The sequence below is a fragment of the Siphateles boraxobius genome, unplaced genomic scaffold, assembly GCF_051911475.1.
Source record: "Siphateles boraxobius isolate OS27281-9 unplaced genomic scaffold, OSU_SipBor_1 130, whole genome shotgun sequence".
NCBI lineage: Eukaryota > Metazoa > Chordata > Actinopteri > Cypriniformes > Leuciscidae > Siphateles > Siphateles boraxobius.
Genome location: NW_027508734.1, coordinates 16,608,738 through 16,635,000, shown reverse-complemented (window position 1 = coordinate 16,635,000; position 26,263 = coordinate 16,608,738). Strand labels below are relative to the sequence as shown.

Below are 26,263 nucleotides of genomic sequence, written 5' to 3'. Positions count from 1 at the left end.
TTGTATTTCACCTACATACAGTACGGAGCTAAAGTAGCTAAACGCAAAGAAACGTAAATGCTTCTGAGTCTTTAAGTGCACTTTAGTGCATTGGAGATCCTGTACATCCCTCAAAATGATTTATCTCCCTCTGCCTCCTCTGCTCTTTTATCAAATCCCATCCTACTCCATCACTTTTTCTCTCTTTCGCGATTCATCTCACCATCTTAATAGCCTCTGGGTAAAGGGGTTCGATGAGGACTCCGCGACTGGTGGCCACGCTCTCCACAAGCTCGTTCAGTGCAGCACGTTTGATCTCTTTCCCCTTCAGGTCGGCGACACAGTCCAGAAAGTCAAAAAGCACACAACACTGCTGCAGCTTCTTACAGAACAAGTCATGAAGTTCTGCCACTGGAGCATCTGAGGGACAGGAAGGAGAGGACATGTAATCTATTATACATGTATACACACAAATATACTGCACATTTACCATGAGTTTACTATATTTTTCCTAGTCTAGCTTCCCAATAAGTCAGGCATTGTATACTATGAACATTGTTAATTCTTATGTACCTGTTTTGTAGTTTGCTTTGGATGAAGGTGTCTGCTAAATGCATAAATGTAATGTTTTTTTCTTCTTTTTCTAAAAAACATACCATGATAAAACCAGAAAGAATCTTGAAATCCCATGCACATAAATATAATATATGACCATAACTGTATCATGGTACCACCACAGTACTTCTTTGTAATGCTACACTTTTAGAAAACAAAGTCCAGTGGGTTTCTGGGTTACATAGAACCCAATTGTTCTATACTCAATCTAAACAACCTTTTATGCAAAAAAGATTCTAATGTCTTAAATGATTGCATAATTCTTTCAAATTTAACAGAACCTTTTCTTCTAAGTGTGTAAAGCGATGCAATAGAAGAACATTTTTGGGTTCCCCAAAGAACCTTTCTGTGAACCGTCTTTAAAAAACGTTTTTCTTAGTGTAGTGAAGAACATTTTTGATAATCTTGAGAGCCTTTTCCCACAATAAAGAACCTTTTGTGCAATGGAAAGGTTCCATGGATGCTAAAGTTTCTTCATGGAACCATCAATTGGCAAATGGTTAAATATAAAGAACCTTTATATTTATGCTCTCCAACAGAACAATAACTTTAAAGATGGTTGGATCTACAGACACTTGGATCTATACACAGAGTATATTAATGCAGATTTCTTGAAGTGGATGGACGGGAAGCTAATGAGAAATGAGTCTGGTGCTAACAGGATTAGCGGGTGCTATCTTTAACCCTGCGCTGTCTCGGCGAGTCGGCCCTCAGTGGACATAGTGCCTCGCGGCACAATATCCATGACAATCCACTCTATTCATCTAAAAACTCAACACAACTACATACCCTACTGTTCCTGTACTTTGACATGTGAATCTGTCTCTCTGTCTCTCAATCTCTCTTTTTCTTTAGCCTCAGCCTGCTACTTCGTACAATTACTCTCCATTAAAAATGGAGTAGTCTTAACATTACAGTCAGCCACAGCTAGAGTCAACCTAGAGTCAGAGTGCAAAATGATGATTGCTGAAGTGAATGTGATGAAAAGAGGCCGGTGTGATTGTTTGAAGACAGGGGGAAGGATAAGGTGCAAAAGAGCATGACACAGCCACAGCAGTATGAACAGAAAAACGAAATTGTCTTGGGAAAAGTGTGAGAGAAAAAAGGGTGGAGACACGGGGAACTGGAGATGTACAGCGAATTAGAGGAAGAGCGAAGCTGAGAACTGAGAGAATTAATCAAATTAATATTTGAAATGAGCTTAAATCATGGTAAGAATGTGAAAACTATGATTAATTTGAAAAAATATCAGCAGTTTTACATCTAAAGTTGAATATCACTCAAGTTAGACCTGTCGTCACTCTAAGCATACTGTAATATTGAACATGCAAATCTGCTAAATATAGTGCCCAATAAGCAACAGTGGGATGTAGAGAGAGAGCGAGAGAGAGAGAGAGAGAGAGATGCATAGTATAGGGAAAGAAAACAGTGCAGAGAGAGCAGGAGAGATGATGTCATCCCTCTTCCCTGTTCCTCTCCTCATGATCTCCTATTACCCCTCCTCTCCATCCCTTTCTCGCTCTCATTCTCTCTGTAGATCTCTTTCTATGGTAGTGTGATTTTAATGAGTAAACTGTGTTTGTGTGGCTGTTGAGTTCCTGTATTTTTGAGCCACCACCACAACCCATAAAACAGCCAAGCAAAAATAATGCATGACAAAACAGGAGTTTTAAACTGCCACGTCTCACATGAGATTTTTTTGAGAATATGGAAATGATCTTCAAATAATATTTTAACTTGTTTCATGGACATCATGATGTTAATTGATCACTTAACTGCAAAACTGGCACAAAATACAACCACAGTTTAAGTGACTATTGCAGTTCTACTAGTCCTAAGATAAAGATATACAGTATATACTTTTCATCAAAAGTGACAGTAAAAACACTTACAATGATAAAAAAAAATGTTTTTAAATAAATTATGTTCTTTTGAAAGTTCTATTCATTAAAAATTACTGAAAAAATAACAAAAAAATATTAAGCAACTATTTTCAACATTGATAATAATAAACGGTTTTTAAGAACCAAATTGGCAAACTAGAATGATTTCTGAAAGATCATGTGACACTGAAGAGTGGAGTAATGATGCCGAAAATACCAATCACAGGAATAAATTATAGATAATATAAATTATTTTTATACAGGAATAAAAAATTTACAATATTAAAATAGAAAACTGTTATGTTAATTTACATTTTGTCCTCAACAATAACTCTCCCTCGGTACACTGTTCCTGCACTTACAGCTTCACATGCTTATCCATTTCACTCTCTCACTTTCTCTAATGCTCTTTTTCTCTTCCCTGTCTCGATAATCACTCACTCCCTCTTTTATTCTCTCCCTCTTCCTCTCTTGCCCACTTTATTGATCGAAGGAGGCCAGAGAGGGAGCAGGCCTTCTGTGTACTGTAACCTTACACCAGCCCTGACCAGCTGGACCTTGCAGGAAGAAGAAGGCAGATATATATCCACCACTATGTTCTTACCCTGAAATAATGATTCACAACTGCAAAATAACGGTACAGTAATCTTCACACTCTAAGGTTATTACTAATAGATATGAGATGCTGTCATAGCTAACCCAACAAGCGCAAACTCTCATTTCTGTTTCACTTATGAAATTGATGAGTTTTGAAAGTGTAGACGAGTCACAATGCGAATGAGGCTGAGAGCTCTGAGCTGCCCATTGTACACTTTCCCTCCAGCAGTGACAGCTATTTACAGAGACACACGCTCAGAACTCACGAGGAATAATAGTGAAGTCACTCCAAAGACTTAAGTGGAAACAACAACACAAATGAACTTGAAGAGCAGAATTTTAATGTTTACAAATGAGAATAAGCACCACCAATGGCTTACAATATTGCAGCCTGCAGTCTTTTTTTCCGGTAACTAATAACCCAAGCTAGCAAACCTGGCAATGTTGGCCATATTTTTGTCTGGAAAACCAATTTAAGATTCAAGTCATGTTTTGGACTGAGAGCATCTCAGCTGTTTTCTTCACTTACATTCTATTACACACAAGCACAGACAGGGGCTCACAGGCAAATTCACAGCCCAAACAAACACTCACAGGTTCTATATTAGGTAGTGTCTGCCATGCTCCACTAAGCTAATCTTGTGTTTAAAGAGCATTATATATGTCACATCTGAATATCCTGTGCCATTAATGGAGCTTAAATCTGCAGCAGGTACATGTTAAACAAAAAAACACAACTTTTTAGCACACTGATAGTAGACGTTTGCCAGTCCATAACTGCCATAAACTCAAGTTTTATGAGGTATAATCTAACACAAGCACCCAGAATACCACAAAGATGCACCAGAACTGTGCATATTATACAGCTATGGGTTAAGAAATAAACCAGAGATAAACCTACAGCCAGTTAGTGCTGAAGTTAAATCTACTGGACTTAGTAAGAGTAAAAGAGACAGACATTGATTAACACAGGAGATGTATCTCCGTGTTGTGTGAATGACTAAAAGCAGGTCAGTTGGATGGTTAAGCAGGACAGAGGCTCAGTCTGGACCTCCTGTGACACACCAACTGGCAGCAAAACCTCAGCTGGAGAGTCTCATTAAAACTGGCACCACTAAATCCTACTTCACTGGAAATGTAACTCAGATGATTACTGCATTAGACGAAGTGAATCATATCCTGCTGAAGTGTGAATCATGAAGTTGTGTGAGAACTTGGAAAACCTATGAAATTTAGTGCCATCCATGAAATACTGAGGGAAAACACTGCATTATTTGTGGTTATTCATACAGTAGCTACTCTACAATGCAGCTACTCTTATGCATCATAATCCTATTGCTTATTAAGACTTACCCTCCACAAATATGATCAGTAGCTTCCCGGACACTTAGAGTTTCTCCAGCACTTCAGGTGGATGACCGAAATTAGCATATGTAAGTGTAAATATCAGGGTCTTCAGACCACAAAGATTCATAAACTTGCAAAGAACTTGGCAATGACTAAGACAATGCAACTGGAACTTCAAAAAATTATTTTTGCTGCTAGTTAAATTGAGTTTAATGCAACACAATTCCTACTTAATTTCATTGCATTCAATCCACTTAAAGGGACAGTTCACCCAAAAATGAAAATTCTGCCATAATTTACTCACCCTCAAGTTGTTCCAAACCTGTTTGACTTTCTCTCTTCTGCTGAACACAAAAGAAGATATTTCGAAGAATGTCGGTAACCAAACAGTTGATGGAGCCAAGAAGTCAATGGGGCCCATCAACTGTTTGGTTACCAATATTCTTCAAAATGTCTTTTTTTTTTTGTTCAGCAGAAGAATAAAATCGAGGGTATGCATGTGACATTACTGTCAGCCGGAGTGACTGTGGTTACGCCCACTAAGTGGGAAAAAGACTGAGTGGCAGCATTGGTTTTGAGATTGTAAAAATATACTTCAGATTTCTTGTCAAATCTATTTAGTCAGAGTGTCGAAGGCTAGAGAAAAGAGAAGCAAATCTCTGCAGTTCTCTGCAGTTCATAGAAACAACTGGACTTCAGACAGGTAAACGTCGATTTGTAGTTATTATTTTGTGTCAATATGTTGAATTTTGGGGTAAAAATCATACCCTATATATTGTATTGTTATATATTGTATTGACAACTCTTCTTAAATATTTACGATATTATATTCTGCATAATTGGATGTTTTTAAATAAACACTGACAAAAACTATAAAAGTTTTAGGGCTGCACGATATGACGATATAACAATGATATAAGCGATCACCCGGATTTAGACCTACCTATCCATAAAGAAAATTTGCTTTATGCATTTCCCCTGGCGTGTAAATTAGGCACATACAAATGTTAGGAAACACGATTCTGGCTACATGCCAATATCCAGGGATCACTGGATCTTTGGTCATTAGTATGGAACACTGTATTGAGTCAAACCTTTATTTTAAACTAATAATCGCTTGTTTTACCCTCGTTTTTACAGTTTTCCCTATTAAATCCAGTCATGCAGCAGGCTCTTTTGCCACTCAGTACGGCTGAGGGGGTGTCCGGCAGGAAAGGGACGTCAATGCATACCCTCAATTCATGCAGATTTAGAACAACTTGAGGGTGAGTAAATTATGACAGAATCTTAATTTTTGTATGGTTTATGTTGCTTTACTTAATGATTACTATGCAAATCCCACTGCAATGAACAGTTTCTGCTTTCCTGCGATTCTTGCAGATTGTCATGTAACTAGTACTGCAATAGACTCATTTGAGTTACTTTGATACATCTAATCTTATTGGTGTTACTCGGTTAACTTTCTGCTACACAAGATATTTAAGTTGAGTTGAACTTAATGTTACAACCCCCCATATCCAGTATAGCCAATTTAAGTTCAGTCAAAAAAATGTGTACATCTTTTAAATTATGTACCCTTGAATGATGGAAGCATTAAGGAAAATCTGCTGAGTCTAGCTGTGCTCCTCTGAAGATTTAGTTACATTTGGCGTCCTTATGGAGGTACCATAAGGATGCTCAAGAAGACACGGAGTTCACCAAAATGGCTGTAATAGTCTATTTTGGTATCAGGGAATGAATAACTATTCTCATTACTTGCTAAATAAAATGTCATTAAAACAAACCACCTCACGTCCCAGTTAAAGGAACCTACCTTTAAGTAAGGGCAGCGGCGTGAGCTCCACCTGGGAGCTCTGATAGCGAAACTGCGAGGAGCTGTGGGACCGTCGCTGCCGGGCACGGCGCATCGAGCGGCGGGGGAAGCCGTCTACCTTCTCCGCGCTCGGCACAGAGAAGCCCGTGGTCGGCGAGGATGGGCTCGACGGAGGTAGCTTCGTGGGGGTCTCCATCGCTGCAAAGGTGGTTCTCGGCAGAAGATTGTTCGAAGGAGGAAGCCAACAGCCGGAATAGGCACCCAACGCGCCTTGTTATTGAGTCAGAATTATTTTTTTTTGGACAAGCAGGGATCGACTAAAGACAGAAGTTATCTAACCTGGTCTAAATTGTAGACAGAGGGATGGTAGAAGTATCAGTGTTCAATTTGACGCGTCTATCGCTCGTGTTACATTAAAGCCCCTTCAAAAAACGAGATTGGACACGGAAAAAAGCACAAGGGTGAATGTAATTGTCTATATCTTTATGAAGAGATACTGGTGTGAACACATATGTCTACAATACAGACATCTCTGCCATACTGTCGTCATCAGAAAGTCATCGGCCTAAATTTGGTCTTTATTTAAATATTTATAGGCTAGAGGCATAAATCGGTAGGCTACTGTATTAAAACTCGGACGTAATAAGCATTCTATCCAGTGATCATGTGCCAATTAATCCATGTTGAAAAACAAATGGGCGATATAAATCCCGTCATTTATCTCCTCCATACAGGTACAAATGCATCTCTTATTAATTAAATGTTATCGTCATATTACCAGTCCCCAGTTCTGCGCCTCAAGTCCTTTTCAGAGCCTTCCAGCGTCCCCCTATTAAATCCGTTATTGAACAGTCGGTTCGGTTCGGTCAGATCCACACAGGGCGGGGATGAACTGCTTCAAACGTGCCTACATGTGTAAAGCATCACGGCGGCCGCTGCAGCACTGATACCCCCTTCTACCTCCTTCCCTCAAATACTAGGAACCGCTGTTCAATTACTCCTATCAAAAGGATATAACAAGGACAGTCTCGCTGATTTTGTCCGTCGTCCTTCCTCTACGTTGATAACTCGTGTTTTCCCCCCGTTTCTTTATTTCCCAGCAGCCAGTGTCGGTCGTTGTCTTCAGGTGGTGCAAGTAGATGTATGCTACACACTGCAGATGACGCTCACGCGCTCTTATTTATTTATTTACTTACTCATCCTACATTTACGCGATCCGTTTCTAGACGTCGCGATGTTATGGTTATACCTTTTGCTCCATTCACCGTTTAAGCGACTATATGTGCCATTTGTTTTTATATCATCCCTATCGTTATCAGACAGCTGTTTTCTACCTCAGCCCCTTCCCTTCTCCTCCCTCTCACTGGCTGACACAGTCTCTGTTAGCCGCTGTGTTTTGGGACTGTCAGGTTGGCCATTGTTCTTGCTTCATTCGTTCAGTATTTCGCGCGTTCACCGGTCGCTGTAACCGCTGATTTTTGTTCAGTCCGTCGCTAAGTATTTTTCGAACACGCGTTTTGTGATATTAACCGACCGACGACGTGTCGCTGACCTACCTAGAAGACTACTAAATGTGATGCTGAACGTTATAGGCGTTTTGGCTATCGAGAGACCATCCCCTGCTGTACCACTGAGAAAGATTGAGTGCTTTTGCTAGTGATTGATCATTTTAAGTGTATAAATGAGTCGATGATAAAGAAGAATATAAAAAGAACAAAAATAATTATTTTAACAATCAAGTTCTTAAAAATGTTTATATTTTTCTAATATTTATGATTTAACGTCTCTAAAGAAAATTCAGTTGTTCGAAAACATTTTCACACGTTTTTTAAAATTCATATTTAGGCTACCTTGAAATTCATATATAATTAATTCATAATTACCTATAAATACCTATAAATATATATAGAAATCAAGATATTTGCCCAAAATTTAAAAAAAATTAAAATTATATATTTTTTGGGCAAATATCATGATTTTTTGAGTCATCAATATCAAGACGTTTTCTTGGACATTACTCTATTTTACAGCATATTCTGATCTTTTTATGAGGAGAAACATTTGTGTGAACATTTGTGTGTCTGTATATATATACAGTATACAGACTCTAAACTGCTCATACCATTCATTTTTGATGACACTATGGTAATATACAACCAGAAACACCACCTGGACACGCACGTATACCCAAAGTTAGGAAATGTTTTTTGATGTTTTTAAAAGTAGTCTCTTAATCTCACCAAGACTGCATTTATTTGATCAAAAATATGATCTCACATGATCTTTCAAAAATCATTTGATATGTCAAAATCATAACATGCTGATTTGGTGCTAAAGATACATTTCTGATTATTATTAATGTTAAACAGTTGTGCTGCATAATATTTTTGTGGAAATTTTTTTCTGGATTCTGGTTCTGATTTTCTGGTAGGCCTACTGTGTATGATAAATGATCGTGATTTTAACAGTAAAAGACTAAAAATGCGACAGTAACCCTGTTAATTGGTTAACAACAAGTTTCCTTATATACACAGGACAACTGTAATAGATATACCTTACATTTAATGTACTTTTACAGTAAAATATGGTTAAATTAACAGTTTTTGGAAGTGACAAGTAACGTAATTGTATAATTTACAGTGAAAAAAACCCCGTAAATTTACATTCCCAGAATTCCCTGCGTGAAATTTCGCATTTGATGTACAGTATTTTCTTTGAAATAACTGTTTATTTTTTTCTAATCATGTACATTAGGGTTTTATGTTACATTTAAATTAATGTTTGTTTTGCATTACTTTAGTGTCATGTGTTACCATGATGGTGTTGAGTATTTGTTTGAATGACACTGTGCACCTTTTATATAGATTTTTCTTCTCAGCTTATGGAAATGCTGCTTGCGATGAGCTCTGATTCATCATGTGACTCTCATGATCTCCTGACTGAGATTGCTAACACACTATAACTGGTTCAGTTGGCCCAATTTCCTAAACCATTTAACACATTTCACCTGATTTCACACACGTTCCAAGTTTTTCAATGTTTTTTGCAAAACTCTACACAAAAATTCCCTCATTTTGCACAGGTTTAACCATGTTCTCATTCAGAAAACACAAACACTTAATATAATTACCTCAGGTGTCACACTGTGAACTCAAATAGCACACATTTATCAATGTGTAAACATTAAGTACCAAAACGGATGACACACCAATCAGAATCTCAGGATAATATAAATAGGGCCACGGGTGATTATGTGCTTTGGAAAACTTCTAGTGGTGGGATACAAAGAGGAGCAGGAGAGGGAAAAAAATGAAGGGGACGGGGTCAAAGGACATTTGTTCCTGATGAAATACAAAGCACTATAGTTGACCATGTTCATGTTCTTCATGGAATGAACATGAGGGAAGTCGGTATTCAGGCTTATCTACAGGGTTTTTATATTACTTACACATACAGTATAATTACACATAGCAGGACTTTAGTTGGGAGAACTTCCACTATTCTATGTACAGCAAATTCTGTAGCACACCTTGTACAATTTGTAATTGCCAAACTGATTTGTAGCCAAGTACTATACATTTTATATTTTTCCAGAAGTGAGACGACTTCCTAGGGGTGGGAGAGAAAGTCTGTTGTCAGAAGACTAAAAAAAACTTCTCTATGCCAAATACAGGTCCTTCTCAAAAAATTAGCATATTGTGATAAAGTTAATTATTTTCCATAATGTAATGATAAAAATTAAACTTTCATATATTTTAGATTCATTGCACACCAACTGAAATATTTCAGGTCTTTTATTGTTTTAATACTGATGATTTTGGCATACAGCTCATGAAAACCCAAAATTCCTGTCTCAAAAAATTTGCATATCATGAAAAGGGTCTCTAAACGAGCTATTAACCTAATCATCTGAATCAACTAATTAATTATAAACACCTGCAAAAGATTCCTGAGGCTTTTAAAAACTCCCAGCCTTTTTCATTACTCAAAACCGCAATCATGGGTAAGACTGCCGACCTGACTGCTGTCCAGAAGGCCATCATTGACACCCTCAAGCAAGAGGGTAAGACAGAAAGAAATTTCTGAACAAATAGGCTGTTCCCAGAGTGCTGTATCAAGGCACCTCAGTGGGAAGTCTGTGGGAAGGAAAAAGTGTGGCAAAAAACACTGCACAATGAGAAGAGGTGACCGGACCCTGAGGAAGATTGTGGAGAAGGACCGATTCCAGACCTTGGGGGACCTGCGGAAGCAGTGGACTGAGTCTGGAGTAGAAACATCCAGAGCCACCGTGCACAGGCGTGTGCAGGAAATGGGCTACAGGTGCCGCATTCCCCAGGTCAAGCCACTTTTGAACTAGAAACAGCGGCAGAAGCGCCTGACCTGGGCTACAGAGAAGCAGCACTGGACTGTTGCTCAGTTTTGCATGTCATTCGGAAATCAAGGTGCCAGAGTCTGGAGGAAGACTGGGGAGAAGGAAATGCCAAAATGCCTGAAGTCCAGTGTCAAGTACCCACAGTCAGTGATGGTCTGGGGTGCCATGTCAGCTGCTGGTGTTAGTGCACTGTGTTTTATCAAGGGCAGGGTCAATGCAGCTAGCTATCAGGAGATTTTGGAGCACTTCAATGCTTCCATCTGCTGAAAAGCTTTATGGAGATGAAGATTTCATTTTTCAGCACGACCTGGCACCTGCTCAAAGTGCCAAAACCACTGGTAAATGGTTTACAGAACATGGTATTACTGTGCTCAATTGGCCTGCCAACTCTCCTGACCTGAACCCCATAGAGAATCTGCGGGATATTGTGAAGAGAAAGTTGAGAGACGCAAGACCCAACACTCTGGATGACCTTAAGGCCGCTATCGAAGCATCCTGGGCCTCCATAACACCTCAGCAGTGCCACAGGCTGATTGCCTCCATGCCACGCCGCATTGAAGCAGTCATTTCTGCAAAAGGATTCCCGACCGAGTATTGACTATTGTGTGCATAACTGAACATAATTATTTGAAGGTTGACTTTTTTTTTTTTGTATTAAAAACACTTCTTTTATTGGTCGGATGAAATATGCTAATTTTTTGAGACAGGAATTTTGGGTTTTCATGAGCTGTATGCCAAAATCATCAGTATTAAAACAATAAAAGACCTGAAATATTTCAGTTGGTGTGCAATGAATCTAAAATATATGAAAGTTTAATTTTTATCATTACATTATGGAAAATAATGAACTTTATCACAATATGCTAATTTTTTGAGAAGGACCTGTATAGTAATTATCAGTACTGCTATGCAATTTTGCCGAGGTTGCAGAATTTATTTAAATTTTTTTACTGTATTGAGAGTATACTGTATTGTATTGCAATTCCAAGGTCATGTTCAATGCTTTGGTATTTCAACTTTTCTTTTCTGCTTTTCATCTACTGCAATATCTCTTTACAGTAGTGTAAAAAAAAATAAACTTTTCTTAAAGCTTATTGTTGAATTTCACTGTATCTGCACCCCTCTATTTATGTTGTATATTGTCAATTGTGACATTGAGCAGTGAAAAGATACCCGATTGTCAAAAGAAGGTTTTTGTAACAGTGTTTTGAATTGATCTCACTAGTGTTTAAGACTATGTTGTATTGTGTGTGTTTTTGAGGGCTTGTGTGTAATGTCTGAGGGCAAAGTTTGGTTTTTCAGCAAGATTGATTGGTTTTGAGTGGAGAGCTTCATTTTGACCTGAAAATAGGAAGTATGGGGAATTGGGTGAGAATTTGTGGATTTGTGCTTCGAGTTTCGAGAAAAGGAGGCTTTCTAATTTCAAGAAATGTGTTTAATCAATCAAGGAAAAACTGTAAAATGATATCAGTTAATGAAATAGGTTTTTTTTAACTGAAAGTTTCATTTAAATCTCTAAATCCTAAAATGGTGGTACCATATTTTTTAACAGTAAATTTCTGGCAACCACAGCTGCCAGTATTTTTTTTTTACAGTGTATAAATAATTCAAAAATATATAACAGGCTAATTTAAAATCAAGTGGTGTAGTATCTTGTTCTGTAAGAAATGTGTTTTGTAATGTATTTTTTATTAACTTGTATTTGGACAACAGTAAGTGACACTGAACGTTATTTCATTAAATAACATTTGAAATGATTAAAAAAATAATTTATCAATTAACTGAAAAATCAATTCACAAATCAAATATCACAAATCAAAATGGATTAAAGTAAGGAGTCACTTAGCCCAACATAAGGCTATGGTCTTGAAATACATTTTTTAAACATTTCATATTAAAAATATAGCTACATGTAAAAATAAATCTGGCCATCTGTAAGTCTTTCTTAAATAAATTAGAAGTTACAACAAATTCACACCTTAATGGATCATGGCTTTTAGCACTGCATAAATTTGAACACCATAAAAAGAGCTATTTGCAGTATGTAGTAGTGTGTAGGGCATGTCATTAAATAAGAACGTACTGTACTGCACCTCAAAACTGCTGTAGGCACCCATTCCCATTCAACGTGTCCCAAGAAGACCAATCGCAACTGTCGAGGAGCCCTGTTAGAGGCAAGTCCACTGAATTAGTGTCTGGTAAGAATGAAAGGTCCGAAAAGAGGTTGGGTTCGGGGACAAAGTTGAAATCTGAGGTAGGGGGTGCAGGTGTGGATGGACCTACTGGAACACTAACTGAGGGTCCATATGGACAGTGTTTAGTGCAGTGAGGCTCATGTTGCTCCAAAGCAGTGGTGTAGATTTGAAGCTCCTTCTTCAGCTCATCGATTTCTTTTCGGAATGCGGCGTTAGACTGCTCTATAGTTTGGAGTTCCTAAGTAAAAATTTGAGAAATTGAAAAATAAGAGTTTATAAACAGTACAATACTGAAATGCAGAAGTTACCAAGTGAAAGAAAAATTGGCACAGTAAAATACAGAGTAGTTTAAAATACTGTAGATTTCACCTGAGCTGCGCTTCCCACATACAAAATTTCAGAGGAAAAACACAACAGACTATTAAAAAAAACCAATAACAATTCAGATTTCCTGTTAATCTATGAAAGGTTGTGATTAGTGGGTTGGGAAAAATGGGAAAATCCAAGGTTTGATCATCTTCTAAAGAGAAAATGAAAGTGAAAATGGTACAATAAATAGTCTGGCGCTAGTGCAACTAATCTGTATGCTGTCCCAGTCATGTTTCCAAGAAATGCCTGCTTTGAACTGAAGTTGTGCAATACTAATGCTTCCTCTCTCCTCCACCCACACATACACACACACACACACACACACACACACACACACACACACACACTACATAGTAATTATTAACAAACACACACAAAAAATAACTTTTACAGAAACAAACACAGTTGCAATTTGTAATACACACCTTCTGCTGAAGGTTGTTATTATGACACGTTACTTTATAATTCCAAGTAATTATAAGTGTACAGATTTTGTGTCTGATGATTACAATAATAAAGTAAAATATCATATTTATTTGTGCGAGTAACATGAATGAAAAGACACATGCACAACAAATGTGAGGATTTGGAGATATCAAAAGCAAAAGTTACACATTCAAAAGGGGAAAGAGAAAGAGAGTGTGAAAGGTCGCAATATGCCACTGACCTCGTGCAGTATATCTGCCCTTTCTGTCTGTTTTCTTCGACTCTTGCGTGCTGCATCTCTGTTTTTCTCTTTGCGATGGTGCCCATGGCCATCTGACTGTGTGCTCTGAGGATATTCATCAGATCATGTATATGATTATAATATATCGATATTTATATATAAATAAATAATTGTTTCAATCCTGTATTGTTCGTAATTAGATAGGATATAAAAATAACTGCATATAGCCTATGTGTGTGTGTGTGTGTGTGTGTGTGTGTGTTTAAACCATAACCATAATTAAATAAATATGCTATTATAAACATACATATTTATTTATAAATATGTTATTTCTTGTGACATGTACATACAATTACATTAAATAAGTGAATTCATTCCCTACCCAATCTTGAGAACTTTGAGAATCACTTTGCGAGAAAGGACTTCCCCGGTCAAAATGATCCATGACGGCAGCTGGCATCTCCAAGAACACGGATGCTCTCTTCGACAGTTAAATCAGAACAAAATTCTTGCATGTATACTTTCAGAATAAATCAGTCGTTGGTAATATTTCCGTATTATACAAAGTTCTTCGAATTGAACAGCAAGCGCGATAAAGAATCTTGAGGCAGCTGTTGTCTGCAAAACTACATTGCCTGGTCATGATTTAAACTGTCTCTAATGTTAGCAGTGGGCGGTGGAATGAGCCAATAGCTCTGACAAAGAGGTGACGCAAAACTAGTGTGTTTTCGCTTTCGAATTATTTTAAACGACCCGGTTAGCGGAGACTGGAGGTCATCGCTTCCCACACAGAAATGCCAGTAATTGGGTTGTACATTTCCCGCTCTAAAGTCTACTGGGAATTCCTATCCGGAAGTCCAAATGGATGGAACTCTTTATGGGATATTCAGGCTTTGTGTGTAGCCTAAGGCTAAGCTATTTTATTTCATTACTAAAATGAATGTGGGGTAATATATAGCCAACTATAATTAAAGTATAATTTAGTAGGCTATCTATAATAGTATATTTACATTGTATATACAAGCAGGGTCTGCTGGGAGAAAAGTTTGCAGCTCTTTCATTGGCTATAGGCTAATGGTGACAGTTGAAGTGCTGCAAACATAAGGGCTGCAAGTTCATGAGGGGAAACCATTTTTTACAGTCAATGGGGGAAACACAAATCGGCAACTTGAGACAGACTAAACAAGATATTTACCGTAAGGTTTCCTTTATCGTTTAGATTTCTTTTACCGTTTAGACTTTGGATGGAAGCCAATGGATAACTTACAAACATTCTATTCAGTTGCATAGTTAGGTTAGTGTTTTATTAATCAATGAATTGTTTATAATGAGATAGTATAGGCTATAGCCTACCCCACATCACCAAAACATTTTTGAATTACTATAAGCATAGACTACTACGCTGCAATAAACTTCCTAAAAAGTCCTCATGTTTTCTTACACTTGAAATTAACCATCATTACAAATGTTCTCTAATGTTATTGTGGTTGTTCTTGTTTGTAATTATTATTTTATCATTTATTTTACGTTTACTACGTTTATTGGCATTCCCTTGCACTGAATATAAAATACCTGCAGTGCTGGGTACATTTCTCACAACTTGTCAGTGATTCCAAACTGATTCCAAATTACATGACAAAAATTGTAGTTAGTAATGTAATCTAGATAAGTTGTCGGGCGTAATTTCCTATGGGGACAGGGGGGACATGTAGTTATATTAATATCAGTGATACTGGCCTTCATTCTTTAAAAAAATGCCATTAAACAATAATTTGAAATATATGTCTTTATGCTGTTTCTACATTACAGTGGAAATTGAGTCTCACATTATTTAAATTTGTATTTACACAAAACATTAATGGCTAACTTTTTTTACTTTCTCTCAAGTCTTGGCGATCGACCCCTATTAAACAATAAAGAAAGTAAGACACATATTTTTCTTATACATAGTTTAGTAGCTTACTATTCTTTTTGGCAGAATGTATCATTATACTCAAATTATTTCCTGGGTTTTGTATCACCGCATAGTGCCTAAATGTATGGAAATGCAGGAAATGGGATTCAAAATCGAAAACATCCCCCCCCCCCCCCATTTTGAGAAGACTTTTAACCTAACTTGTTTATCACATTGATTTGAAAAGGATAATATTGTGCCATATTGATATAAAAACACAAAGAGAAAGAAAAAATATTACATTATTTTATAATATTTTATAATATTATTATATAATATTTATAATATTTTATGCATTTCATGTTGTTGATTATTTTTTATCAACAACATGAAGTGCATAAAATATTAAATTACCTCAGAGTTTCCCAGGGGTTCGTGATGGAACTGCAGGTTTGTGAGTTTAATGAAAAGCTATTAAGTAGGCTGCTTAAATCGTAAAAAATGTAAATAAATAAATTTTCAAACAAAAACAATCTAAATAAAACATTTACGAAAAAATATTTGTTTCACAACATGTTGTGTGACCAATAACCGACATCAGAGAACTGTGAAAATTTTATTATCTATTATTATTATTATTATTGACAAATTTATTATTGACTTAACTTATTAACATAAAATCTCAGGGGGTATACTTCAAGTAAATATATTAGGAAAAGGAGGTTCAGCTGACAAAAAAGTTTGGGAATTCCTGCATTGCATATACATGTATAATAACATGAATTTCTACACTTTAATGTGTTTGAAAGACAATAGCCTACCAAATACATGGTTAAATGACTCACCAAGTGATAATTCAAATAATAATTTATGTGTTTGTTAGGAGCTGATTAGATATCCAAGCTGATATGCAATGATGAAAAAAATTAATTCTTAAAAGTGTGTGTAACCATATTGGCAGTAAAGCTAATTTGGATTCTGATTTTATCTTCAACGTAAAAGTTCATCCTTGAGTAAGAAAAAATAATCTTTGGCAGTTAGTGTTAAAATATTAGGCTAAATAGTGTTACTAACAGTCAATGAAAAACTCAAATTAGCATAGCTGACCAACCGATCATACAACCAGACAGACAAAATTAGCCTAAGTGAGATGAACTTTGCAAATCTTTTTGGTGGAGTAACTCGCATGTTTGAAATGTCCACATAAGGGGGCGCTGCAATAGAAACGACTGGTTTTATGGTTTTACGTATAGGTTTTACGACTGGATTTTAAGTGTCAGCTTCCTTCACCTATTAGAAACGCGAACACGCCCTTGCCGCTGTTCTCCTTTGCCAATAGAAAAGGCCCAAGTATAATTGACAGTTACAACAACCAATCATATGCCTTCAAAATCACATTTGTGTACTGTCTAACCAATCATACTTCAATGTGTTGTGTTAGCTCATAGTAACGCTTCCTTGTTTCAGTGTGGCTTTGCACTATACGCATGTGATATTTATTTAGGAAATTATTTCATGCGATTAAACAGTTAATGTGAAAATTCGGGCTTTAGGCCACTTCAGTCTTTTACATTTAAACGTTCACGATGGGTTTACTGACGATCTTGAAGAAAATGAAGCACAAGGAGCGTGAAATGCGTCTACTGATGCTGTATCTTTTCATAGAACTGAATTCAAATGTTTACATTCAGATAAGTTTATGACACCGCTGTTGTTTTTAAATGTTTGTATTTTTTATAAAGTGTATATAACCATATTACTCTATTCACGCCTGTCGATTTCTCCAAAAGGCTAGTTTAATGTAAAGTCCGTATCGCTTTTGATACAGAAGACTCTTGTGGGCCCTTAACCGTTCTTTTATAGTGGACTTGACAATGCTGGAAAAACAACCATCCTAAAGAAGTTCAACGGCCAAGATGTCAGCACGATCTCCCCAACACTAGGCTTCAATATAGAGACGCTTGAGCATAGAGGGTATGACGGAAACTAGTTGTGTGTTATGTAGTTTTAACGTTAACGTTACATCAATACGAAGTTGAGAGTGTCATAGGATACTTTTAACTTATTAAAGGTCTCTGTTGTTTGTTAATTTAACTAATTGTTTAATATGTATATAAACAGACTGTTTATTTACCACTATCACTGTGATGCATTTCAAAATAATTCCCAGGTGTGCAATGTCTTTGTTTCTTTCTCATTTTGTTCACATTGAGACTAGGTTTAAACTGAATATCTGGGATGTGGGTGGTCAGAAGTCATTGAGATCATACTGGAGGAATTATTTCGAGAGTACAGATGGACTGGTGTGGGTAGTGGACAGCGCTGACAGATTGAGACTGGAGGACTGCAGGAAAGAGCTGAGTACTTTATTACTAGAGGAGGTGAGATGAACAATATCTTTACTTGGACCTAATAATGTTGAATGAATAAAATGTAATGTCTAAGTTTTTCTCTATACATTTCATATTACATAGGTTTATGATTACTTTTTTATTATTCCTTTTGAAAGCGATTAGCAGGAGCCACACTGTTAGTTTTTGCCAACAAACAGGATTTACCTGGTTCTTTATCAAAAGATGCCATTCGAGAGGTGAGCCTTCAGTTAAAGTAATTGTAATTGTAATTGCATGAACCTGACTTGCATAACCAGTCACAAATGTAATTAGTGAATATGGCCTTGTTTTCTGAATTTTCTCTGTGCAGGTCTTAGCCCTTGATGACATCAAGACCCATCACTGGTGCATAGTGGGATGCAGTGCCGTGACGGGCGAGAATCTGCTTACAGGTGTGGACTGGCTGCTTGATGATATAGCAGCTCGGATCTTTACAGCTGACTGATAGTTAACACATTTGGAAGATAATGGACCCCCCAAAAAAGGATCTTTTTGGACTGCAAATGTTTGCAATGCAACCATCTTGAATATTTAAACAATTTTGAAGTTGTGTATTTTTCAGCACCATTTGTTCAAATGCATAAAGATGTGATCTGCCACAAATACAAATTTGTCTTGACAAACCTGGTTATTAAAAATTGCTCCTCTTACTCCTGAAGTAATTGTACTGCCTTTTATTTGTACTGGAGGGTGGCTGCCTCTGAACTAGATTAATATCCATGAACAATTTCATTTGGACCCTCATCAGAACACTGAAAGGCATTTAAAGGGTAGTATAATCATTTCAAGTCAGTTTGCTGCATTTTGTAAAGCTCCAGTTCTTCTAATCAAATATTATACTTTGCCTTAAAGGGTTAGTTCACCCAAAAAGCAATGAGAACTCTGCACTGACATTTAATGCACCAAACTTATTGTCACTTGATAAACTTAAGGTTCAGCCACTTGGACTATTTTAACAGTGTCTTTAACTTTTCTGGGCTGGCAGATGCAAGTGAGCCAGCATTCACATTTCAAAGATTTGCGTTCCAAAGATGAGTTTAAATCTTGCAGGGCTGGAACATGAGGGCGAGTAGTTAAAAGTTAATTTTTGGGAGCCCTTAAGGTGATGATACACAGGGCAACTTTGAGCAATGTTGCTGAGTGATTGTTGCTTGGGCACTTTCCCATTGAAAATGGGCAATAAATGTCTCTGGATAATTTAGATTGCTCGTGGGCCCCGTGTCTCACCTGGTTGCCTGTTGACGACAACATTGCCCAAAAAGTTTCCTTGTGTATCATCACCTTTACTCTTTAAATACTATCATGAACATCAAAAATATCTGATGTGCAATAACTGAATTATAGATACCTTGGCTTAGTACATTTTATAATAAAAAAATTGCTGTTTCATGCCTAAAGCATTCATGAATAACCTTAATGTTAAGTGTCATTTTCCAATTAGTTTACTGAAAATAATCTGATACAAACATTAAAAAGACTGACTCACTTGAAAATTTTGCAAATCCATTTATTTAGCAAACCACTTGATACATGCCAACAAGTAGAGGGAACATTTCCAAGAACACAATATATTTGAAAGTGGTTTAATTACAGGTGGAATTTTGGTATGTGGAAAACTCACCATTTATATTTTCAATCTTAACATGCAATTCAATCAACTTCAAATTTAGATGTACAGTATAGGAATTAGGAGCTAACAAAGCTGTTGTCCACAATTCAACTTCTCCCCAGATGCATTTTAACTGACCTGGGAGAAGGGAGGTCAGTACATTGGGGCAATAAGTAAGACCAAAAAATAAATAAAGAGACCCCTTCAAGGTCAACAAAACACCAGCATCATGTGCAATCTGGGGGCAACCTGGAAGGACAGTAGCAACAATTAAAGCACAAGAACAAAAAAATTAAGATAGACATGAAGTATGGATCAGAGAGTATACCGATCGTCATGACTTTTCAGACTGGGGCGGTAATCACTCATCACATCCATACTAATGGGTACAAATATGAAATTTTAGGTACCTCTACGTGACACACAATCCTTAATCAGCCAGGCATGGAAGCACCTGAGGGAGAGAAAAGAGGGGAGTGGGAAGTCAGTACAAGTCAACCTAAACGTAGTGATTCAGATGTACTGATTTATCAGAGTCATCAATCAGTCATGACACATCAGACTGGGGCGATAAGCAATCATCATTAAAAAAAAAAAAAAAAAAAACTCTAAAAAGCAAAAAACAAGTACAAACCTTAAGGTCAACAAGACACCAGCATCATAATGACATCTGGGGCAACCTAGAAGGACAGTAAAAAGTCAACGCATACGGAAAAAAGATAGACAAGTATGGATCAGAGAGTATACCAATCGTCATGACTTTTCAGACTGGGGCGGTAATCACTCATCACATCCATACTAATGGGTACAACTATGAAATTTTAGGTACCTCTACGTGACACCATCCTTAATCAGCCAGGCATGGAAGCACCTGAGGGAGAGAAAAGAGGGGAGTGGCGAGTCAGTACAAGTCAACCTAAACGTAGTGATTCAGATGTACTGATTTATAATATACTGATTTATCAGAGTCATCAATCAGTCATGACACATCAGACTGGGGCGATAAGCAATCATCATTTAAAAAAATAAAACACAAAGCAAAAACAAGTACAAACCTTAAGGTCAACAAGACACCAGCATCATAATGACATCTGGGGCAATCTGGAAGGACAGTAAAAACAGTCAACGCATACGGAAAAAAGATAGACATGAAGTATGGATCAGAGAGTATACCAATCGTCATGACTTTTCAGACTGGGGCGGTAATCACTCATCACATCCATACTTATGCATATCAATAACCAATTTAGAGGACTACCATTCAGTCAGATAAATCAGAATGGGGTGGTAATCTTATGCATCACACCTACTAGTTCACGAGTAATTAAAGTCAAAAACACAAGCACATACCAACTTCAGTGTGAAGTGGGTCCACAACTTCCAGGGGGTGGTACAGAACTGCCACTGTAGTCCTGCATGAAAAACTAAATTAAATTCACACAAAAGGAAAAATATTTCTCTACACTAAAACTAGTCCTTCTCAGACTGTTGGTGACCCCAACAAATCATCCCCTTATTGCCAAAACACCACCAGTGGGTTCACCTTTTCAGGTTCTGGTATTGTCAAGGCGTAAGACTTGCGCAAGTTACATCATAAAAGGACTGCAGGCTTGCAACATTTCATATTTGGTAATTGAATTCTTACCAATTTGGACAGCTTGAGGTGCCACTTATCTGTGAAAAAAAAAAAAACTTCAGATGGGCGAGTTACACATGTGGAGAGACAAAAATGATAGTTCTGTAACATCAGTACAAGATGTAAATTTATCAGCAGGACTTCAGACGAACGAGACTGCAAGAATCATCATAGGTTACAGATGTATTGAGTTAAAAGGTGCAAGTTAATCAAAAAGGGACCATTTGTAGTGGGATTTGATAAAGGAACCACATTCTTACCTGTTGAAAATGCTTCAGGTGTGCAACCTGTCAGGAGCAAAAACAAACCAGAACGTCACTTGCTGCACAAACCCCTCAAAATAGATAAAATATGTAGTGTAACATCAGTAATAAGATATATCAACAGGGTTTCAGACGAACGAGATTCCAGTAAAATCATCATTAGTTACAGAGGGACTGCCTATTAAGCACATGGGAGTAGGAAGTAACCTTACCTACTACCAAAGGAGTCCACACACTTGGACAACAACAGTCCTGAAGTGAAAAGAGGGGTGATGTCTGACACTGTTTTAAATGACTTCACATCAGGCTCCATCTGTGAAGAAAAAAAAGAAATTCAGATGGGCAAGTTACACAAGCGGAGACACAAATGATAGATCTGTAACATCAGCACAAGATGTTAATTTATCAACAGGGTTTCAGACGAACGAGATTCCAATAAATCATCATTAGTTACAGAGGGACTGTATATTAATAAATATGGGAGCAGGAAGTAACCTTACCTACTACCACCAAAGGACTCCACACACTTAGTCTTGGACAAACAGTCCTGAAGAGAAAACAAGAGGGGTTATATCTGACAAGTTCACACAAAATTAGAATTGTAATAAAATCCATCAATCTCTCAGTTGTTCGTTACTTTTCACATGGGTTCAAAGTGAGCTAAGTATCTTCATCACAGAGATTGCACAAAACACTACATATATAAACAAAAGTTACCTTTGAAAGATGCCAGTCCTTGGTGAAAGGCTATTTTGTGCAGACGTCACCTAACAAACAAAGGTTCTGACTTATTTAGTTAACAAAACACAAAACCACCATGTTAAAACTGTTCTGATCAGGGCTTTGGTGACTAGAATGCCATGAAGCAATAATGCCGTCCAGATATGAAGTGGTATAAACAATTCATCCTCTCAGACCATTTAAGCAAACACCAGTTCAAAAAGAAAGCTCACCTGAATGTCATTATGACCATACTATGGCCACCAGGACAAGAGGAACCACCTAGACAGATAACAGGCACAGTAAGCACAGAATTCAGCAAATATGGTGCAAGTATATGGTCTGATAAGTCTTTGGTGACTAGAATGCCATATGACAAATGTATCATCCCGTTACATTGCAAAACTTTATCACTTCAGAATTGCGAAAATAATTTTAGGAAAACCACTTACCAATACAGCATCTATGGACACCGTACACAATTCATCTGAAGGCAAACCTAAAATACAATTATTATTATTATCATTATTGCTACAATAGGGTAGTGATGACTTAACTCAGTCACCCACAGTGTCAGAATAATAAGGCAGACATCACTGGAAATCAGACATATGCTTGTCTTTTGAAATCATCATTTAAGTGTTTAGCCTAAAAATAAAAAAAACCTTCAATACTTGAAAACGTACCTTGAATTTAAGAGGCCTCATCCCAGCATAGTGCATGGAAACTGCAAAAACAAATGCCCATGTTCACAAATACTAAAACTAACAAAGAAACACTTGACAATGCGTGACGCCTGCAACTCAGTTTAGAAAGATTACAGAACTACTCAGGAAGAGAGAATTCAAAGTCACAATAGTACTACTGGATGCCTACAGTTTCAATGGGGATCCAACTAAACTGAGCACAAACCACCCACATTATGTCAGAATAAAAAGGCAATCATTGGAATTCAGATATATGCTTGTCTTTGTAATCATCATTTAAAGGTTTAGCCTTAAAAAGAAAAAGAAACTTCAACACTTGAATGGTTTACCTTGAATTTAACAGGCCTCTGCTTCCCAGCAGACTGCCTGAAAGCTGCAAAAACAAATGTAATTTTTTTTTAGAATATATAAAAATAAAATACACGCCTGCATTCAAAAATACAAACAAAAAGCGCTTGGCAATCTGTAATAGATGCACAATGCTACTCAGCTTAGAGAAAGGTTACAATCAAAGCAATTTAGGGAATAGAGAATTCATGAGCTTAAGTAACACTGAATGCATACATTCATGAACTCAGCACAAAGGCCAATTACTTGGGTGTGGTAGACAAAATAAGGCCTAAACCCATGCAGTATCCTAGATCATTTATCATATTTTAGTTCTCACGAAGTCTGCATAGTTATAAATCATGTACCATGCGTTGATCTTTTAGGATCAACTTTAGTTCGACACTTGTCTTAATTGAATTCATTATCAGCTCCACGTGCAAGTGTCAAAGTTAGCTCTAAAAGCCATCCAATAATGCATATACACTACACATAAGCAGAACTCCTTGATGTAATATTTTACATAACTTTAATTCCCAATTATTCAAATGAGAAACTGCACAAAATTCATAATTTTAATTTTTCTGTCGATTAATTCCCAATTATTCAAATGAGAAACTGCACAAAATTCATAAAATTTTAAATATCTGTCGATCTCTACCATGTTTGCTTTAGTAAGTGCACAAAATACAGAACTTAACGTTACCTTCCCACGATGGCAGGGACTTCACGCTCGTCGTGGCCATCGCTGCAAAAGAACAAACGTTGAGACACGTGTTCCCATATGAAACTTCCAGAACGCGCAAGACTTACAAATACAACTAAGCGAAATCTCTCTTCAGATATATAAAAGTGCAATCACAGGGTTTCAGAACAGGTCTGTGGAAGTTATCATCATTGAGAGATCGTGCCATAGAGGAAAAAGCAGACCAACCATAAATATCTTGTTATTACGATACAGTATCAAGTAAACTTTGACAAAAAGTAGTAAAATTTAAAATAATAGCAATACGTAAGACAGGATGGTTTCAGATGCGATTCAGAGGCTCATGGGCTAATGGGTTGCTAACACCCTGCAGTTGTCTGCTGAGGGGCACTGTACAGAAATAAACATTTAAATGCATACTAACAAAGAAAAGGTGACCATTTATAATGTAGGCCCACTTTAGGAAAAGGCGTTTAAAAAACCATAAACGAACTACACTTCAGTTCAGTTAACAAAAAACAGTAAAGTCCCTTACCAATGAAGAAGCTGCTGCAAAATGGACGAAAAGAAGGTCTGGGCGCTTTTTATTCTTGTCACATGTCAAAGTCCACGCCCATTTTACAACAACCAATAAGGTTACTGATTATCTTTAAAGCGCCAATACATTTTTGCCCATGCATTAAAAAAAATGGATAAACTGTAACTGCTAACAATGTAGATGCAAAAGATGTTTATTCTAGTGCACACAATGCACATTTTAAATAGCAAAAATAATAAATGCAGCAGGCAAAGCAATGTAGGCTACTTATTTGAACGTATCAAGTATCACATAAGAATAGTTGATAATTTGTAAAGTTGATGATAATCATAACTTTTTTTCAAGCTTAACTTTTTCCACTAGATGGCATCATATCTGCAGCGATACAAGCGTAGGGTAACATGGGGAAGCTGCCTTCCCCCACCTTACCTTTTTTTCCTGACCATAGATGACACAAAATCTCATCTCATCACTTTTGATGAATGGCTACTCTATTTTTAATTTTGTAATTTCATCTGAATATCAACAATTGTGAAATTTAGTTAGCCGAAACAGTTTTGAGTTGAATTGATCTAATTTTGTGTCTCTGGAAAATAGTGATCTATGACATTGTATTATATTGTATATCAAAGTTTTTTGTGTCTATTTGTTAATGAGATATTTGTGGACATATTAATGTTTTTAGATTTGTGGAGTAACAGTTATAGTTCTTTATTTTGAAGTAGACAGATAAAATTAGACCCTTGGGGTAAGATGACCCCCCAGAATTGGCACTGAAGGCTCAAAGTGTCATGTTGTTATTTTTAAATGTAATAATTATTATAATTAATGGGGTTATTATTCAGAATTTCCATGAATTAGATTTCAGACATCTTCGCTTTCATTAAAACCTATAGGTAAGTTGAGTGAAATCATTCCATTTTGCATATGTTTATTGCTATTATGTTATTATGACATATATCTTCAATTAAAATATTGGCAATTAAATATGTAAATATTCATATGGGTATGTAAGTCACAGAATATTTTTATCTTTCAGATTAATCTCTTTTACTGGGATTCTGCTTTGTCCGTCAACGGTTATTCAATAAAACTAAATTTTCAAAATTAAATTTTAAATAGATAGTTGATTTAGTATTTAATAATAAAAAAAGTATAAGTTACATTTATATAGCGCTTTACATAGAAGGGGGGAATCTCCTCAACCACCACCAATGTGCAGCATCCACCTGGAAGATGCGACGGCAGCCATATGGGGATGATTAGGAGGCCATGATGGACAGAGGCCAATGGGAAAATTGGGGATTTTTAATGACCACAAAAAGTCAGGAGCTCAGTTTAACATCTCATCCGAAGCTTGTGCTTGTTACAGTATAGTGTCCCCCTCACTTTACTGGGGCATTAGGACCTTTTTTTTAGTCTATGATTAGGACTCACACAGACCACAGGGAGAGCACCCCCTGCTGGCCTCTCTTACACCTCTTCAAACAGCAACCTGGTTTTCCCAGGAGGTCTCCCATCCAGGTACTAACCAGGCTAAGCCCTGCTTAGCTTCAGTGGGCAACCAGTCTTGGGCTACAGAGTGAAATGGCTACTGGCATAATTTACATGAATGACACTTTTCTTTTTAAAG

The 26,263-nt window shown here is 36.9% G+C and overlaps 3 protein-coding genes, 1 long non-coding RNA gene and 9 other non-coding genes across 14 annotated transcripts in view; 1 reads left to right on the top strand and 12 right to left on the bottom strand.

The window, feature by feature from the left end:
- Positions 1–7,908, bottom strand: part of ppp2r5b (protein phosphatase 2, regulatory subunit B', beta) — a 26,026-nt gene extending 18,118 nt beyond the window's left edge. Inside the window, exons 1-2 of the mRNA XM_077228221.1 lie at positions 6,235–7,908; positions 203–399 (exon numbers count right to left, since the gene is read on the bottom strand). Of these exons, the coding sequence (XP_077084336.1) occupies positions 203–399; positions 6,235–6,430 (393 nt within the window). The 5' untranslated portion in view covers positions 6,431–7,908. The remainder of the gene's footprint in view (positions 1–202; positions 400–6,234) is intronic.
- Positions 7,909–12,019: 4,111 nt separating this feature from the next.
- On the bottom strand, positions 12,020–14,651 carry batf2 (basic leucine zipper ATF-like transcription factor 2). 2 transcript variants are annotated; one of them, XM_077227274.1, is made up of 4 exons: positions 14,220–14,651; positions 13,838–13,942; positions 12,890–13,039; positions 12,277–12,771 (listed from the first exon to the last, which is right to left on the bottom strand). In XM_077227274.1, exons 1-4 carry the CDS (start codon positions 14,295–14,297, stop codon positions 12,730–12,732), a joined length of 375 nt encoding a protein of 124 aa, XP_077083389.1. In that variant the 5' UTR covers positions 14,298–14,651; the 3' UTR covers positions 12,277–12,729. The 2 variants fall into 2 exon arrangements, with proteins under 2 accessions (XP_077083388.1, XP_077083389.1); XM_077227273.1 differs by having other exon boundaries at positions 12,020–13,039; positions 14,220–14,642.
- Positions 14,652–17,164: 2,513 nt separating this feature from the next.
- On the top strand, positions 17,165–18,782 carry arl2 (ADP-ribosylation factor-like 2). Its single transcript, XM_077228230.1, has 5 exons — positions 17,165–17,382; positions 17,595–17,705; positions 17,950–18,112; positions 18,241–18,321; positions 18,435–18,782. The coding sequence occupies exons 1-5, from the start codon at positions 17,318–17,320 to the stop codon at positions 18,567–18,569; spliced, it is 555 nt and encodes a 184-aa protein (XP_077084345.1). The 5' UTR covers positions 17,165–17,317; the 3' UTR covers positions 18,570–18,782.
- Positions 18,783–19,613: 831 nt separating this feature from the next.
- Positions 19,614–24,662, bottom strand: LOC143737187 (uncharacterized). Its single transcript, XR_013203634.1, has 15 exons — positions 24,628–24,662; positions 24,093–24,134; positions 23,389–23,432; positions 23,039–23,079; positions 22,805–22,851; positions 22,586–22,634; positions 22,350–22,399; positions 22,133–22,179; positions 21,845–21,945; positions 21,630–21,656; positions 21,379–21,407; positions 21,084–21,145; positions 20,789–20,834; positions 20,563–20,604; positions 19,614–19,982 (listed from the first exon to the last, which is right to left on the bottom strand). It is a non-coding gene; the product is annotated as an uncharacterized LOC143737187 (long non-coding RNA).
- Positions 20,043–20,112, bottom strand: LOC143737873 (small nucleolar RNA SNORD31). The gene has a single exon (XR_013203746.1). It is a non-coding gene; the product is annotated as a small nucleolar RNA SNORD31 (small nucleolar RNA).
- Positions 20,258–20,325, bottom strand: LOC143737874 (small nucleolar RNA SNORD31). Its single transcript, XR_013203747.1, has one exon. It is a non-coding gene; the product is annotated as a small nucleolar RNA SNORD31 (small nucleolar RNA).
- LOC143737871 (small nucleolar RNA SNORD31) lies at positions 20,462–20,531 on the bottom strand. Its single transcript, XR_013203744.1, has one exon. It is a non-coding gene; the product is annotated as a small nucleolar RNA SNORD31 (small nucleolar RNA).
- Positions 20,690–20,757, bottom strand: LOC143737875 (small nucleolar RNA SNORD31). The gene has a single exon (XR_013203748.1). It is a non-coding gene; the product is annotated as a small nucleolar RNA SNORD31 (small nucleolar RNA).
- On the bottom strand, positions 20,888–20,957 carry LOC143737872 (small nucleolar RNA SNORD31). The gene has a single exon (XR_013203745.1). It is a non-coding gene; the product is annotated as a small nucleolar RNA SNORD31 (small nucleolar RNA).
- On the bottom strand, positions 20,974–21,044 carry LOC143737876 (small nucleolar RNA SNORD31). Its single transcript, XR_013203749.1, has one exon. It is a non-coding gene; the product is annotated as a small nucleolar RNA SNORD31 (small nucleolar RNA).
- On the bottom strand, positions 21,209–21,333 carry LOC143737877 (small nucleolar RNA SNORD22). Its single transcript, XR_013203750.1, has one exon. It is a non-coding gene; the product is annotated as a small nucleolar RNA SNORD22 (small nucleolar RNA).
- LOC143737870 (small nucleolar RNA SNORD30) lies at positions 21,729–21,796 on the bottom strand. The gene has a single exon (XR_013203743.1). It is a non-coding gene; the product is annotated as a small nucleolar RNA SNORD30 (small nucleolar RNA).
- Positions 22,250–22,314, bottom strand: LOC143737906 (small nucleolar RNA SNORD29). The gene has a single exon (XR_013203778.1). It is a non-coding gene; the product is annotated as a small nucleolar RNA SNORD29 (small nucleolar RNA).
- Positions 24,663–26,263: the final 1,601 nt, after the last annotated feature.

Excerpts from the sequence above, each read along its gene's own strand:
- batf2 (XM_077227273.1), bottom strand. The coding sequence starts at position 14,297 with ATGCCAGCTGCCGTCATGGATCATTTTGACCGGGGAAGTCCTTTCTCG. Across the intron at positions 13,943-14,219 it reads CTCAAAGTTCTCAAGATTGG|AGCACACAGTCAGATGGCCA; the intron begins GTAGGGAATGAA and ends GAATATCCTCAG. Across the intron at positions 13,040-13,837 it reads GGGCAGATATACTGCACGAG|GAACTCCAAACTATAGAGCA; the intron begins GTCAGTGGCATA and ends ATTTTTACTTAG.
- arl2 (XM_077228230.1), top strand. The coding sequence starts at position 17,318 with ATGGGTTTACTGACGATCTTGAAGAAAATGAAGCACAAGGAGCGTGAA. Across the intron at positions 17,383-17,594 it reads GAAATGCGTCTACTGATGCT|TGGACTTGACAATGCTGGAA; the intron begins GTATCTTTTCAT and ends GTTCTTTTATAG. Across the intron at positions 17,706-17,949 it reads GAGACGCTTGAGCATAGAGG|GTTTAAACTGAATATCTGGG; the intron begins GTATGACGGAAA and ends CATTGAGACTAG.